Source organism: Urocampus carinirostris, chromosome 4, assembly GCF_059441175.1.
Source record: "Urocampus carinirostris isolate Australia breed hairy pipefish chromosome 4, RoL_Ucar_1.0, whole genome shotgun sequence".
Taxonomy (NCBI): Eukaryota; Metazoa; Chordata; class Actinopteri; order Syngnathiformes; family Syngnathidae; genus Urocampus; species Urocampus carinirostris.
The window spans coordinates 6,106,417-6,119,989 of NC_142352.1; the positions used below are offsets into that span (position 1 = coordinate 6,106,417).

Sequence of the window (13,573 nt, forward strand, 5' to 3'; positions counted from 1 at the left end):
AACATAATTCAGTGAATGTTATGGGTATAACTGCACTTATTTAAGCAACAAGACACGATGCCTTGTTTTTAGAATGCAATCAATAAAAAGGTATCTGACAAAATCATTCAGAACTTGGCAGTACTCGTTGTTTCTAGGTAATACCTCCCTACGTACAGTCTAGTTTTGCCTCTTTGTGTCAGGTGTTTCCATTTTGACAGAGATTCTACTTGACATATTAGTTAATTGACTTGAGTTAATGGACTGCAAAACTGATATCACCAGCAAGGGTTTGGAGACATAGTCATTTAACCGTGTAGCCATTTGGCAATGTTTCTGGTCTTATAAATCAAAGTTTTCCAACCAATGTGCCGTGAGACCTTGTCTAGTCTGCCGTGAGAAATCCACCAATTTTATCTTTGCAATAAAGCATGCCATTGTTCAGTATCTTTCATTTTTTTCAGTCATCAGCCAAATAATTAACATTCTTCCATAACAGTAGATGTTTGAATGTTTTAAGTTTGGACGAAAAAATTACAATAATACATTAAAAATCTTGCACGTGATTTTGTTGATTTATTTTATTGTTTTATTAAAAAAAGAAAGAAGAAGATAGTAGTATAATGATTTATCTGGATTATTTCCCAGTTGAGGAAATATTTTTGCTATGTTTGTGACTGCAAAATTTATAAACCCAAATGAATGTATTACCTCCTGATCCATGCTAACCACAAAAGATTAAAAATAATAATTATAAAATACTGTCAATGTAAGCAATGTGATCATTTCAGTTAAATAAAAACAACAACAACATGAAACTAGTGCCAGGGATTAATTTTTAAACATTTTTGAAGGACCGTTTGTCTTGACATTTTTTAATGAAAGGTTGAAAAACACTGCTTTAAATGGTATGCACACATGGAATATGTTGACTGTTTTTATGTTCTGACTCCTCCCACGTAACATGACTCATAGTTTACTTACAGCAGCTTGGCATGTTCCAAGCAAGTATGTTTGAGTGAGCCAGAAAGTAGTGAGGATCTGGACAATAAGTCATAGTTGAGCTTAGACTCCATAGTTTAAATTGAGCAATTTGGTTTATATTTTTAAATAAACGGTGTGTTTGATGTCATGATCAATTGTGCTTTTTTAAAATTTACCAGGAGTGTGTGTTAAACTACCGCCTTGAGCCTTTGGGGACGGTGGAGGGTTTTACAGCCGAAGTTGGTGCTAGCGGGTCCTTCTGCCCCAGTCACCTGACCTTACCAGTGGACGTGTCATTCTACAGTGTGTCCGATGACAACGCCCCTTCACCTTATATGGTAAAGAAACATCAGTGTTGACTTTTATATGTACAGTGAATACACCTTTTACTTTTTGTGCATTGAAGCTCTACTGAATATTCTGTATTACACAAGTCAAGTCGTTTATTTGTATAGCCCTTAATCACAAGGAGTCTCAAAGGGCTGCACGGACCACAGATTATTGCAAACTACAGACTATTATTACACCACCCCCTGATTTAAAACCTACATGAGGGCAAGGAAAAACTCAAAAACCTCAGCGTGAGGAAAATGAAGAAACCTTGGGAAGGGACAGCACATGAGGTCATCCCCCTTCCAGGATGACCAAGCTGCAATAAATGTTGCAATAACAAACATCAAAGTTAAGAATAAAATGTAAAAAAAAGTATAATGTAAAATTACAAATAAAATAAAAAGGCTGACCAACTTGCAATGGATGTAGCATTAAGAAACAATACACAGACAGTGTCAACATGCAATATTGGTCATTCATAAGCTATCGAATAGAAGTGTGTTTTAAGCCTAGATTTAAACCATTCCACTGAGGTAGCAGATCGAATCTCAGAGCAGAAAATGAGTCTTAATAAAATGCATCATGCATTTATAAAAATAAAATATCTACCTATTAATGAGGTTAAAGAACATGCCATGTGGAAAGTCATACAACATCAAACGCACCCTACAAGTATGTTGTATGTTCATAGGGTGTGATCAACCTGGAGTCGCTGGGAAAAAGGGGCTACAGAGTACCTCCATCAGGAACCATTCAAGTGGTAAGTGTGCTGTTAAAGCACCTAAAACATGAAGTTCCTTGGGTTGGAATATTAACATTGTTTTTCAAAACGCATTGTTAAAGATACTCCCATTTTGAAACATGCAAAATGTGAGGAAATAGATAGTGGTCTTTGCGTAAAATGTATTTAGCTATTTCATCGGTATATCCCAATTATTTTCCAAGAGAATGCATTTTTAAGACAGCATGTCTTGTCTTTGTCATTCAGAGATATGATGTCATCAGAGGAACACCAGCACCATAACTACCCAGTCATCATATTGTTTTACGTGTTAATTCGTCAAAGAGAGAGCGCGTGTTTTAAACAAGGTTATGGTATTTTTGTGGAGAGTGCCTAGGTGCTGTATCACAGATGGTTGCATAAATGGTACAACAAAGGCCAAGCAGCCAAAAGCAGGCTAAAAAAACTCACGGAGAGCTGCCAATGGGGGGAGGCTAACCAGGACAGATCAACAAAAGCTGACACAGCTTTGGCGGAAAATATCAGGCTGGCCGACCAAAAGACATGCAGTGATCCGCCAAACTAACCGGGAACCAACAATGAAAAGTGGCAATAGCTACAGCAATAAATACAAAACTGGCCAGGAATAAACCAAGGGAGATCACAAAAAAGCTGCAAACGCCAGACTAGCTGGCCAAATCACACACAGTGGCCAGCCAACGAGTGCCAACCCTAAGAAAACATAAGAAACCAGGAAAGCATATGGTAGCTCCGACGGAATGCTAGCCGGACAAAATCATTCCAACAGTGACACACGGCCAATAAGTGAAACCAAATGACACAACAACCTACCTTCAACCAGAAATGCGGTATGCAATCGCTGTTCACTACAATTGCTGTCTGTTGCGGAGCTCGTCTTACATCTTATGTTAATAAGATGCACCATTTTAAAAGTGTTGTGTTTCTTCAATGACGTGTCAACTCTACAGGAAACAAGCCGGATGGGTCAACTTTGAGACTGAATTTCCAGAGTCGCGTGCATTATTTTGCAAAATTGTGGGGGGCGACACTCGCGTTCTGTGCCTAACTAAAAAAAAAAATCGATTTGGGAATACCTTTAAGGCAAGTCAGGTAGCAGTATCACAATCAAAGCTTTCTAGATGTTTAGCACAGAAGTTGGGATTAGAAAATTGGAAAAGTATCAGTTTGCTGTACAAGGGGGAAAAACACACACTTTGACCTTATTACATTAGAGCGTGAAACAAATGTTAAAGCATTTAGTTCGGCTTCTACATTCAGCATAGCACAACAAATCAATTACTTCCATTTCAGCTCACTGGCTGAGTGCTTTTTGTGCTATATAAAATTAAATATAGTGACTCAGCTTCAAATTCTTTTGTGCACAAGTGTGCATTTTTGTACTGAAATAATATTTCAGGTAGCAGTTGCATGCAATGTACTAAATGTCTCACACAATGTTCTCCTTTTCACGGCAGACCTTATTCAACCCGAACAAGACCGTGGTAAAGATGTTCGTGGTGATGTACGACCTACGAGCCATGCCAGCGGGAAACCAGACCTTCCTGCGCCAGAGGACGTTCTCTGTTCCCGTCAGGCGGGACGCCAACCATCAGATCAACAAGAAGCCCCTGAGTTTGGGCCAGGCACGGACTTTGCGTTATCTCGTTCATCTAAGGTGAGGAGTATTTTCTAAAAAGGCTCTTGAAACTCATTTGCTTGGCTAGTTGGCACTCAATAATACTACCCAGCTGCACTTATAAAAGACAATATGTAAAGTTTGCACATTTTAAAGCCTTTCTCTGGTGCTTGGACTGTACATATAGCACTACAGTTTACTTACACAAACGTTGAGGACAGCTTTATTTACCATGATGAGTAGGTTAGCACTTGGAAACTGCAACAAAGCAAGCTGCTACTTGGTGTTGCCAACTTTGGGACTTATGCACTCTAAAGTACAGGGGAGTCTTCAAACTCATCAAAAAGAAGTGTGTAGCTGATGTTTGTGGTTTTAATGGACACTTCAAGAGATGGTTGAGTGTGTGACTTGCTTCAGTCAGTCGCTGTTAACCCTTAAGTGTCCAGTCCCCAATTTGATTGGGACTATTTGAGCACCCAAATTACTATCAAAGGGGAAAGAATGGAAAGAATATGTGTTGATTGATGAAATAAAGATGATGATGATTAGTCTTTAATTTGTTTGTTTAATTTGTCCACTGCCCACTGCCCGGAGACGGCTGGGATAGGCTCCATGAGCAACATATGGCTTGCAGATAATATTCTGGACATCTAAATTTCTTTTGTAAACAGGTTAACCTGAGACCACTGGTCAAGTAGACCAGCCTACTGTACTTCAAGTATTTTGTTCACAACAAAATTCAAATGTAAAACAATATACAAACGCTGCCCGAATTACGAACAAGTTAGCTTTCGGACGAGTGTTAGTAATTTGAATTTGTTCGAAAGGTGCTTCAGTGCTATTTTTTTGTATGTTTCAGGCTTGTATAAGTAACCTGTATTGTTTTTTACTAGATAATAAACATTTCATAAATTAATATGCTCTATAAAGATTAACAAAAGGAGGTTAAACCTATTTTTGGGAGATGCGCGTCAAGAAGTCCTCCTCCGTGGTAAAAAGTGGCGGAAAAAAAGCGATCCAACCATTTTCCCAACCGCATCAAGCGTACTTATTCCAATTGAATTTCAAATGAAACAGCTCGCCTCTTCTTTACACTTTACACCAACCATATTGGATTGATGCACAAGATATTAAACAATAAAAATATCAAAGTTCTTAGCGCGCTGGACATAGTGTAAGCGTAGAATGTGAGGTGCGCATGAATGATGTCAGTAGGGCGACGAATGTCGCGAGATTGTAGGCGAGTGCGACAGTTTTGTTTTGGAGAAAGATCGGTGTGTTTACAAAGAGATTGTAAGTGCTTCTGAGTATTTTTTCATGAACAAGTAGCAATCCATTACCCACACAAAACGACACGCTACATTGGTGGCAGCGGTGGGATTGCGAGCAGGTGAAGGAGAGCTGTTTTTACATACGAATAGGAAGAGGAAGTGGATTTCTTCTTCGGGGTGGATGCTGGGTGACTTCTCACAGCGCCACACGCTGGTTGCAGCGGGAAGAAGCACTACAGTCATGTCCGCTATTCGGAAAAAGGTGCACACAATACAAAATCTAACTTACAGCAATGTCCGGATATTTTTCGTCTTCCCGAAATCTACCGTTTTACATAAATCGAATGGTTGTAAGTAGGGGAGCGTCTGTAAAGTGAGTTTCACTCTAGAAAAATCACAATTTCTAGGCAAACAACTGTTTAAATAGACATATACTACTGTACTTCAGGTATTATTACACAACAAAAATAAACATGACAACAATATAAAGTGCGTTTAACACGGCAGTGTAAAATAACTAAATTAAACTCCTACAACTTGTCAAGTAGAGATAGGCAACTGCACTTCAAATATTTTGTTCCAAACAAAAGTCAACAGTAAAACAATATTAAGTGACTATTCAATCCCTCTCTTTACGTCTCTTACTCACCTCTTTCTATCTCTCTTTCGCTCTCTCGCTCATGATAGCTGGCAAAATTCTCTCAGTGAGGAGAGAGCAGCAGTTTTGGATCGTTTAGTGTTTAAGATGCAGGAAGAGAAAGAATCCTACACTAGTTTCCCCAAATGAGATGTTAAGTATTGCAAATATAATTGTGCTCTTTCTCTTAATATTTCAATAGGACATTCTCCATTTTGTGACATCATCACGCACAGACCGCATTGTTTTAAGTTATTGTAGATGGCTGCTGTGTTGATGAATATGAACCGTGTTGTTGGTGAATAAATATGCCAAAAGGTTGACCGAGGATATCCTGCTTATCTTCCCTATCTTCCCGCCCTTCAACAAGGATAAGGGCGGAGAAAATAATTAGTTAGATTACCCCGTTACCGAAAAAAATAATGGCGTCATTCCCAACAGTTGTCAATGACCCATTTTAATCATCTAAAAAAAGCAATCCTTTCTTGCTCACTAGGTTCCAGAGCTCAAAGTCTGGGAAGATCTACCTCCACAGAGACATCCGTCTGCTGTTTTCCAGGAAGTCGATGGAGGTGGACAGCGGTGCTGCCTACGAGCTACAGTCATTCACCGAGTCCCCCATCGACCCTCCTTTCTCACCCCGCTGCTAACATTCGACCAACAAAAAAATTAATTAACGCACCACCAAACTTTACTCTTCCCTCATTGCTCCTGGCAGGCCATAGCCACACCTCCGTGCCAGCAACGAGTCATTTTGTCAGCCTGCGACTTGTATCGGAAGAGAGATTGAAAGGCAGCAGACGATCGAGCGCACCTCACCTGGGACGCTTGTTAAAATGGAATTTTCCATTGTGCATGAACTCGATTGTGACTGACTGCTGAAGTGTGAAGGATTTGGTGGTCCTGGTCAAAAAAGATGCCTTACAATGTTTGAAAGGTAATTCTTGATGTTGTTTCGCCCACTCCTGCGTCTTGCATGAGAGTTGAGACCAATATTTGTCAAAAGGACCAGTTGGACTCTTTAATTCTGCACAAATTGTGCAACAATCCGAAACAAGATTGTTGATTTGGACCTCATTGTAACATCATGAATACCTGTTCAATCTCAGTTACTTGACAAATGCAATACATGGCCTTTTGAATGAGGAAAAAACTTCGATCTGAAGGTAAATTACGAATTTGGACTCAATAGCTCTCGTTTACACTGCCTCTTCAAGACATTTTCCCACCTTTTTATTTGATCTCCCACTTCACAGAAGTTAGATGCTGTATCTCCTTTAAGGACTCTGACATGGCTCTCAGTCATGAAGTAACAAGGCGGTTTCAAAAAAGGAAATAGGCTGTGTCAGAGCACTTTCTCATCATTTTTCACTCCCAACTTCAAGAAACAAACGAAAGGACCACCGGAGGTGAAAAACCATGCAATCTGAGGTGAACCGATCACATAAGAAATCATAAAAAATGCACTGTGGAATCGATTTTCTTTCCCCCTAAACCGGAAACGAAAATGAATCATAATTGTCCGATTTCTTTTTGTACTGTTACAAAAACCACTTTGTTGAAAGTGTTGCAATAGTTAGTTTTAAGCGTTTACTTTTAGTTGACCTAACCCTTCTGTTTATTTAATATTTAAATGAATATTTCAGTTTCTATTTGTGATTTGTCTGTCATGCCAAGATGATTTAGTGTAAACTGTATATCATAGTATTTTTGACATTAATATTCAAATCTGAAAAATATATCTATCTTCTGAAGCAATCTTTTTCGCTTTGTCCCTTGTCTTTTTTCATACAATATGCGTTTTATAGAAGTAATCACGACACAAATTCACATTATTAGCATAACATCTGGACACATGTTAATCATTTTATGACTAAAGCATTGTCTGAAACTCATGACAAAAAGTTACGGGACACCAGGGCAGACAACTCTGAAAAGTTGCCTGCCCAGCCATAAAGTTGCCTGCCCCATTTTTCACAACTTGAATCACAATAGGACGACTAATCGCAAAAAAAAAAAAAAAAAACATTATTGCGAGTATTAAGGATTGATAATCAGAATATATAACAGAACAACACTTTAAAATTAAGTTTATTACACATCTACTTATAACATTCATTGCATGTATATGACATCTGTTTTCCATCTGCCATCAGTATGTACCTGTATTTACTCATCTTCATTCATGCAATGTTTGCGTTGCGTCGTCTGCTACAAGCCACATGAACCCCCCTTTTCACGATGCTTTTAATGTACGTTTACATTTTGTTGCGTCATCAATTTTTGTTAGCTTCTTTTGAATATTTCATCTGGGGCTAAGGTTTTGGCTTGATTCCTTGATTTTTCTTGTGTTCTCTGTGCATCTACTTTGGAAAAGGATATGCCAATGCGCGACCTTATAAAGCTCAGGAATGTGCAGAAGCACGAAGTTAATCGATGCTGGATTCTGATTGGCTGCTGAGTATACAAATTGCCAAACAAACCGAAATTTCCAAACCGAACGAAGATTTCGAAATCGGAATAAAGCAAACGTTTGATTTGAAAAGAATATGAATAAATGAAAACGAAAGATTTTTCTTTTCTTGCTTGAAAAAGTTGTCGGCCGCCCGGGCATAGACGTTGTGTAAGTTGTACGCCCAACGTAAAAGATGCACGCCCTGGGGGTCCGGGCAGATGTTATTTCAGACACTGCACTAAAGAACAAATATAATCTAATTAAAATGTAATTTGTTATGCCATGAACACCACAATCATCAATACTGGGATGATTTCGTAGGATTATTTTTGGGATGCAGGATAAAATCATGATGCCAATTCATACAAGAGAAGAGTTCATTCAAAAGACACAATCTCTAGCCCTGTCCATACAAACCAATTTACCTTGAAATGTGCATGTATTTTCTACTCTTAAAGGCAATAGGCGTGCAGTAAATATTAAAGGACTGGTACAGTAAAAATGCTTGGATTTAAGAAGAATTATTGAAGGATTATGAAGCACTGTTGGCAGGAAAAGTGCGGAAAGGTTTCAGTGTGAATATTTAATGGGTGAAAACGTTGAATTTTCATATTTGTCAGCAGTTTTATGCCTTCCTGCACGCATCTCTCGTGTGATCGAAATACTGCATCGTGTAAACAGTGGTCACCAAACTATTTCAACCTGAGAGCCACTTTTTGTAACTGTCGTAAAGGGCTACCATTTTGATAAGTATTTCTAAAATAACTTGGGTCATTACGTGTTAACAGGCTGTGATTATTAAGAGTAAAGTCAACCACTAAAACATCATCCATCCATTATCTGCACCGCTTATCCTCAGTAGGGTTGCGGAGGTGCTGGAGCCCATTCCAGCTATCTTCGGGCAGTTGGCAGGGAACAGAGACAGAAAATTGACTCGCTCATTCACAACTAGGGACAATTTGAACCGGCCAATTAACCCGACATGCATGTTTTTGGAATGTGGGAGGAAACCGGAATGCCCGGAGGAAAAGGGGAAAATATGCAAACTCCACAAAGGAGGTTCGATCTCATGACCTCAGAACTGTGCCGCACGTGGTGCCCTACTAAAACATCAGTTGGAATCAAATTTACCAGAAAATCGCAATGACACATCACTTAGAAAGCTACCGTGGGCTAGTCAGGGGTTCTTGGTGTACGTTGGAGACCCGCTGCTATTTACATTTTTTGACTTTTTCTTTGGACACAGCACAGTAACACGTCATCTGATGATTAAGAAAATGAAATAACGATATTCGCACACAAATACCGAAAATCAAGTCGAGTCATATTTGTTTGTGACGCCCTTTATCACAAAAAGTCTCAAAAGGCTGTACAGAGCTGAACAACAAAAACTGTTTCCAAAAAGGGTGTGAGAAGTTTTTTCGTAAAAATGTCACAAAATACTGCAAACGAAGACAGAAACGTGATTACTTTTAGTGCAGTTAGCGTTTGGCGAGAAAGAGCGTACCCGTCCTGTCCATGTATAGCTCCGCCTATTCTTACCGCTCACCCAATCAAATTGCTCTAGGTGCTTTACTAAAGCTTTTTGGTAAGAAGTTTGTTTTGGGTGAAAGTTTGTAGTGTGGCTTTTCATTATGAAGCATCTAAACAATGAACATAGAATGCTAGGTGAGTTTCGATATACAGGATTATTTATCGATTTAAAGCCAAAATGGGGTCTGTTGGTCTGACACCTTGCCTGTAAACTGTAGTAAAACTTTTTTCCTCTCAGTAGCCTAGATGGTAAGGCGCCCGCTTTGAGACTGGGAGGTCGGTGGTTCGCGCCCCGGCCGAGTCATTCCTAAGACTTAAAAAGTGGTCGGCGGCGCCCTCTGTTGGCTGCGGCTGCATCGGCTCGCTACAACGGGTCAGGTGCAATCGACATTTCGTTCTGTGTGCATTGTTACACAGAATGACAATACAAGGAAATTATTATTATTATTATTATTATTATTATATATATATATATATATGAAATGTGAATTTCCCTTCGGGGATGAACAAAGTATCTATCTATCTATCTATCTATCTATCTATATATATATATATATATATATATATATATAGTGGGTTTTGTATGGAGTCAACGTCGTTTCAGTTTTGCGTTTGGGACATGGTTCCTCTTGTAACTGTACAATAATTCATCCGTCTATTATCTGCGCCGCTTATCCTCAGTAGGGTTGCGGGGGTGCTGGAGCCCATCTCGGCTATTTTCGGGCAGTGGGCAGGGGACACCCTCAACTGGTTGCCAGCCAGTCGCAGGGCACACAGAGACGGACTATTTGCTCGCTCATTCACAAATTTGGACCGGCCAATTCACAAGACATGCATGCTTTTGTAGTGTGGGAGGACCCTGGAGTTCCCAGAGTAAACCCACGCAAGCACGGAGAGAACATGCAAACTCCACACAGGAGGTTCAATCTCATGACCTCAGAACTGTGCCGCACACGCGCTAACCACTGCGCCACCATGCTGCCCTGTACAATAGTTATCACGCAAATTCTAGGTCCGAGCCATTTGTACTCATGAAAGAAGCCATATATGGCTTGCAGGCTATAGGTTCCCGACCTCGTTCTTGATCGATACGATTATATAATACAGGGGTGTCAAACTCATTTTAGTTTAGGGCAACATGGTGGACAAACTATACTCAAGGGTGATAAACTATCAAATTAATGGCCTAAAAAGTGGGCCTTAACTGGATGGCTGGTGGTCTTTTGGAGGCTCACAATTAATAATGATACAAAAATGTGAGATTTGATAATAAAACGATATTCAGGCTTTTGTTTTCTCCAATATGTTTTTTTCCTTCACAAATATTTAATTTTTTCTGGTGTCACAACAAATCAACACTTGATTCATTTCCACTACAGTTAATTTACTCGTTCAAACTCATGCAGACTAGAAAGTGACAAAAAGAAGCATTCAAACGGTAATCTACCTGATGTATTCAAAAGTATTTTTACGTTTTATTTTAAAAGATTTTCCAAAATGTTTACCTGAAATCCTGAATATGGGAACTTCACTGTTAGGTTTCATATTTATTATCAAAATGAGCTATAGCGTATTTAAACTTCTGCAAAGACACCCAGGTGCTACTTTTAAAATATATATATTTTGTATTGGCCCAAACAGCTCATCCGTGACTCTAATTTATGTAAAATAACATGGTAGTATGTTACCTGGATGTTCTCTGGTTGATAAAGGGTAGTCAGCAAATGCAACTGCAGTCGGTGCTTTGAGAGTGGCACCTGACTTTAGCACATTCCAGTGGACATATTTAAAACTGCAGGTCAATGTTTTACGCTCATTTTTCTCTTGTGCTTCTCTCAGCATCGGACGGCATGAAATCTTCAGGTGTCCTTGAGTTCGACATAGATACAAAACATAATTGTGAGCCCGCCAGCACGGTGAATCAGGCCAGCGAGAGAAGCACAAGCGGAAATAAGCCCCTACGGCCAGCAGTTTAAAAATGTCCACTAGATGTCACTAAAGCCAGACGCCACTCCCAAAGCAGCTGTAACTGTATTTGCTTATTAACATGTATCCGCCCGAGAACGTTTGAAGTTATTTACCTACAAAATTTTCATCGAAATAAAAATCACAAAAATACTTTTATATCATTAAATCATTCATTTCATTTCTTTGCACTTAAATGGTTGTTTGGGAGCTATTTTTTGTCACTTTCCAGTTCCCATGAGTAAAATTAACGACACTGTGTGTCTTACCACTAGATGTCACTATATTATGCAGTGCAAGTAAGAACGAATAAGATTACAAATGATAGGGACCCAGTGAACAAATCGCACTATTATTCTATTAATTGTTTGGTCTAACTTTTTGCAAATAAAGGAAAAGGAATAAAATGGGGTGGGGGGGGGTTTGTTCATAATGGGAAACAAATTGAAAAAACAGAAAAGAAATGTAAAAAAATGAAAACAAAGACAAACAGAAAATGGAAAAAAAAGAAAAACGGAGAATGGCTTTGTTTCCCTTGTTTTCTCTCTCTCACTTTCTTTATTTCTCTATTTGATTATTTATCTCCCTCGTGTTCTATTTCTTTCTCTCTCTCTCTCTGTCTCTCTCTCTGTCTCTCTCTCTGTCTCTCTCTCTGTCTCTGTCTCTGTGTCTCTCTCTGTCTCTCTCTCTGTCTCTCTCTGTCTCTCTGTCTATCTCAAGACTGTTTTTCTACTTTGTGGCCCCTGGAGTAAACTGAGGCCGAAACTTTTAGGTACCTAACAATATTCCATATTTTTCCTTGCAAGAAAGACATATTCAAAACCCTACCCTACGAAAGTCAGTTAAAAATGAACAAGCAGGGTTGGGTAGGGTTACTTTAACTGGATTACTTTCAATGACTTTTGGATGACTCCAATACCAAATATGCTAATAAAAGACAAAATAAACTAAATATGAAATGATGACTCACAACACGTGGTAAGCTTTCTCTCCTGGCTTTGATCTCTTTGATCTCCGGCAAAACTAACATAAAATGCGACAGAAACAAAATAAAAATAAATCCAAACAGCTTGCCAACATCATATTTGTCGTTCCATGTGTTCTGTTACTCCCCAAGCCTGCACAAATTTTAGTCATTTTATTCATATTTAGTTTCTTTTGTCTATTATTAGCATATTTGGTATTGGAGTAATCCAAAAGTAATTGAAAGTAATCAAATTAAAGTAACCATACCCAACCCTGTAAACAAGCATAATGGCCCGGTGTTTCCCTGCTTGGGTTTGCCAGGCTTGGCATTGCCGTGCATTCTGATTGAGCGCGGATATTAAAGCCGTGGTTTGTTGAAAAAGCACCAGGAAGCCACTAGGGAGTGCTAAAGAGCAGTATGATCGCATACTGATTCAAAGACACTTATCGATTACGTTATTTATTGGGGTTGCCTTGAGACGAAACATAGCGAAGGACGCGCCCTGAGACATAAAGTTCTACTGTGTAAATTTTAATGAAAATCAGTTACGCCGTTCCGGAGCCTATACGCCACATATGAACACACACAATATATATAAGTCTAGACTCAGTGGTAGGTAGTAACAAGGTACATTTACTCCGTTACTTCAGTAAGTTTTGGGACATTTTGTACTTCTAAGAGTATTTTTAAACCACTATACTTATTACTTTAACTTGAGTATGTTTGTGAAGAGGAAACTGTACTCTTACTCCGCTACATTAAACCCGCTACGTAAATCCCCTCATGTAAGTATGAGTCCTTCTGTCTCTGTTCAGGCGCAGACCTCGTTTCTTTTATTTAGATTTGACCAGTGGCCCCAACAACCGCCAGGTGGCCCTTGTGAGCAGGGTTAGGTTTTTTTTTTATTATACTGTATGCGCAGTGTATATAGTTGTAGCCTAATTATATATATACTTGTAATTTGTTGTTTAATTGATGGACTATAATGATCTTATTATTATTATTATTATTATCTAGTAAAAAAAAAAAATCAATAAATTAGACAGTGCTACAATTACTGAGTACTTTTGT

General features: G+C 38.9%; 1 protein-coding gene across 2 annotated transcripts in view; it reads left to right on the forward strand.

Moving 5' to 3' along the window:
- atosa (atos homolog A) overlaps positions 1 to 7,340 on the forward strand; it is a 41,562-nt gene extending 34,222 nt beyond the window's left edge. The window contains exons 9-13 of one of the 2 annotated variants that reach the window (XR_015850235.1): positions 1,143 to 1,301; positions 1,988 to 2,056; positions 3,514 to 3,713; positions 6,079 to 6,748; positions 6,839 to 7,340. Coding sequence is in view for 1 of the 2 variants with exons in the window: in XM_088333513.1 (XP_088189639.1) it covers positions 1,143 to 1,301; positions 1,988 to 2,056; positions 3,514 to 3,713; positions 6,079 to 6,232 (582 nt within the window). In the remaining variant the exon portion in view is untranslated. Of the gene's footprint in view, positions 1 to 1,142; positions 1,302 to 1,987; positions 2,057 to 3,513; positions 3,714 to 6,078 lie in introns of both variants that reach the window. The other variant, XM_088333513.1, reaches the window with a different exon arrangement.
- The last annotated feature ends 6,233 nt before the right edge of the window (positions 7,341 to 13,573 follow it).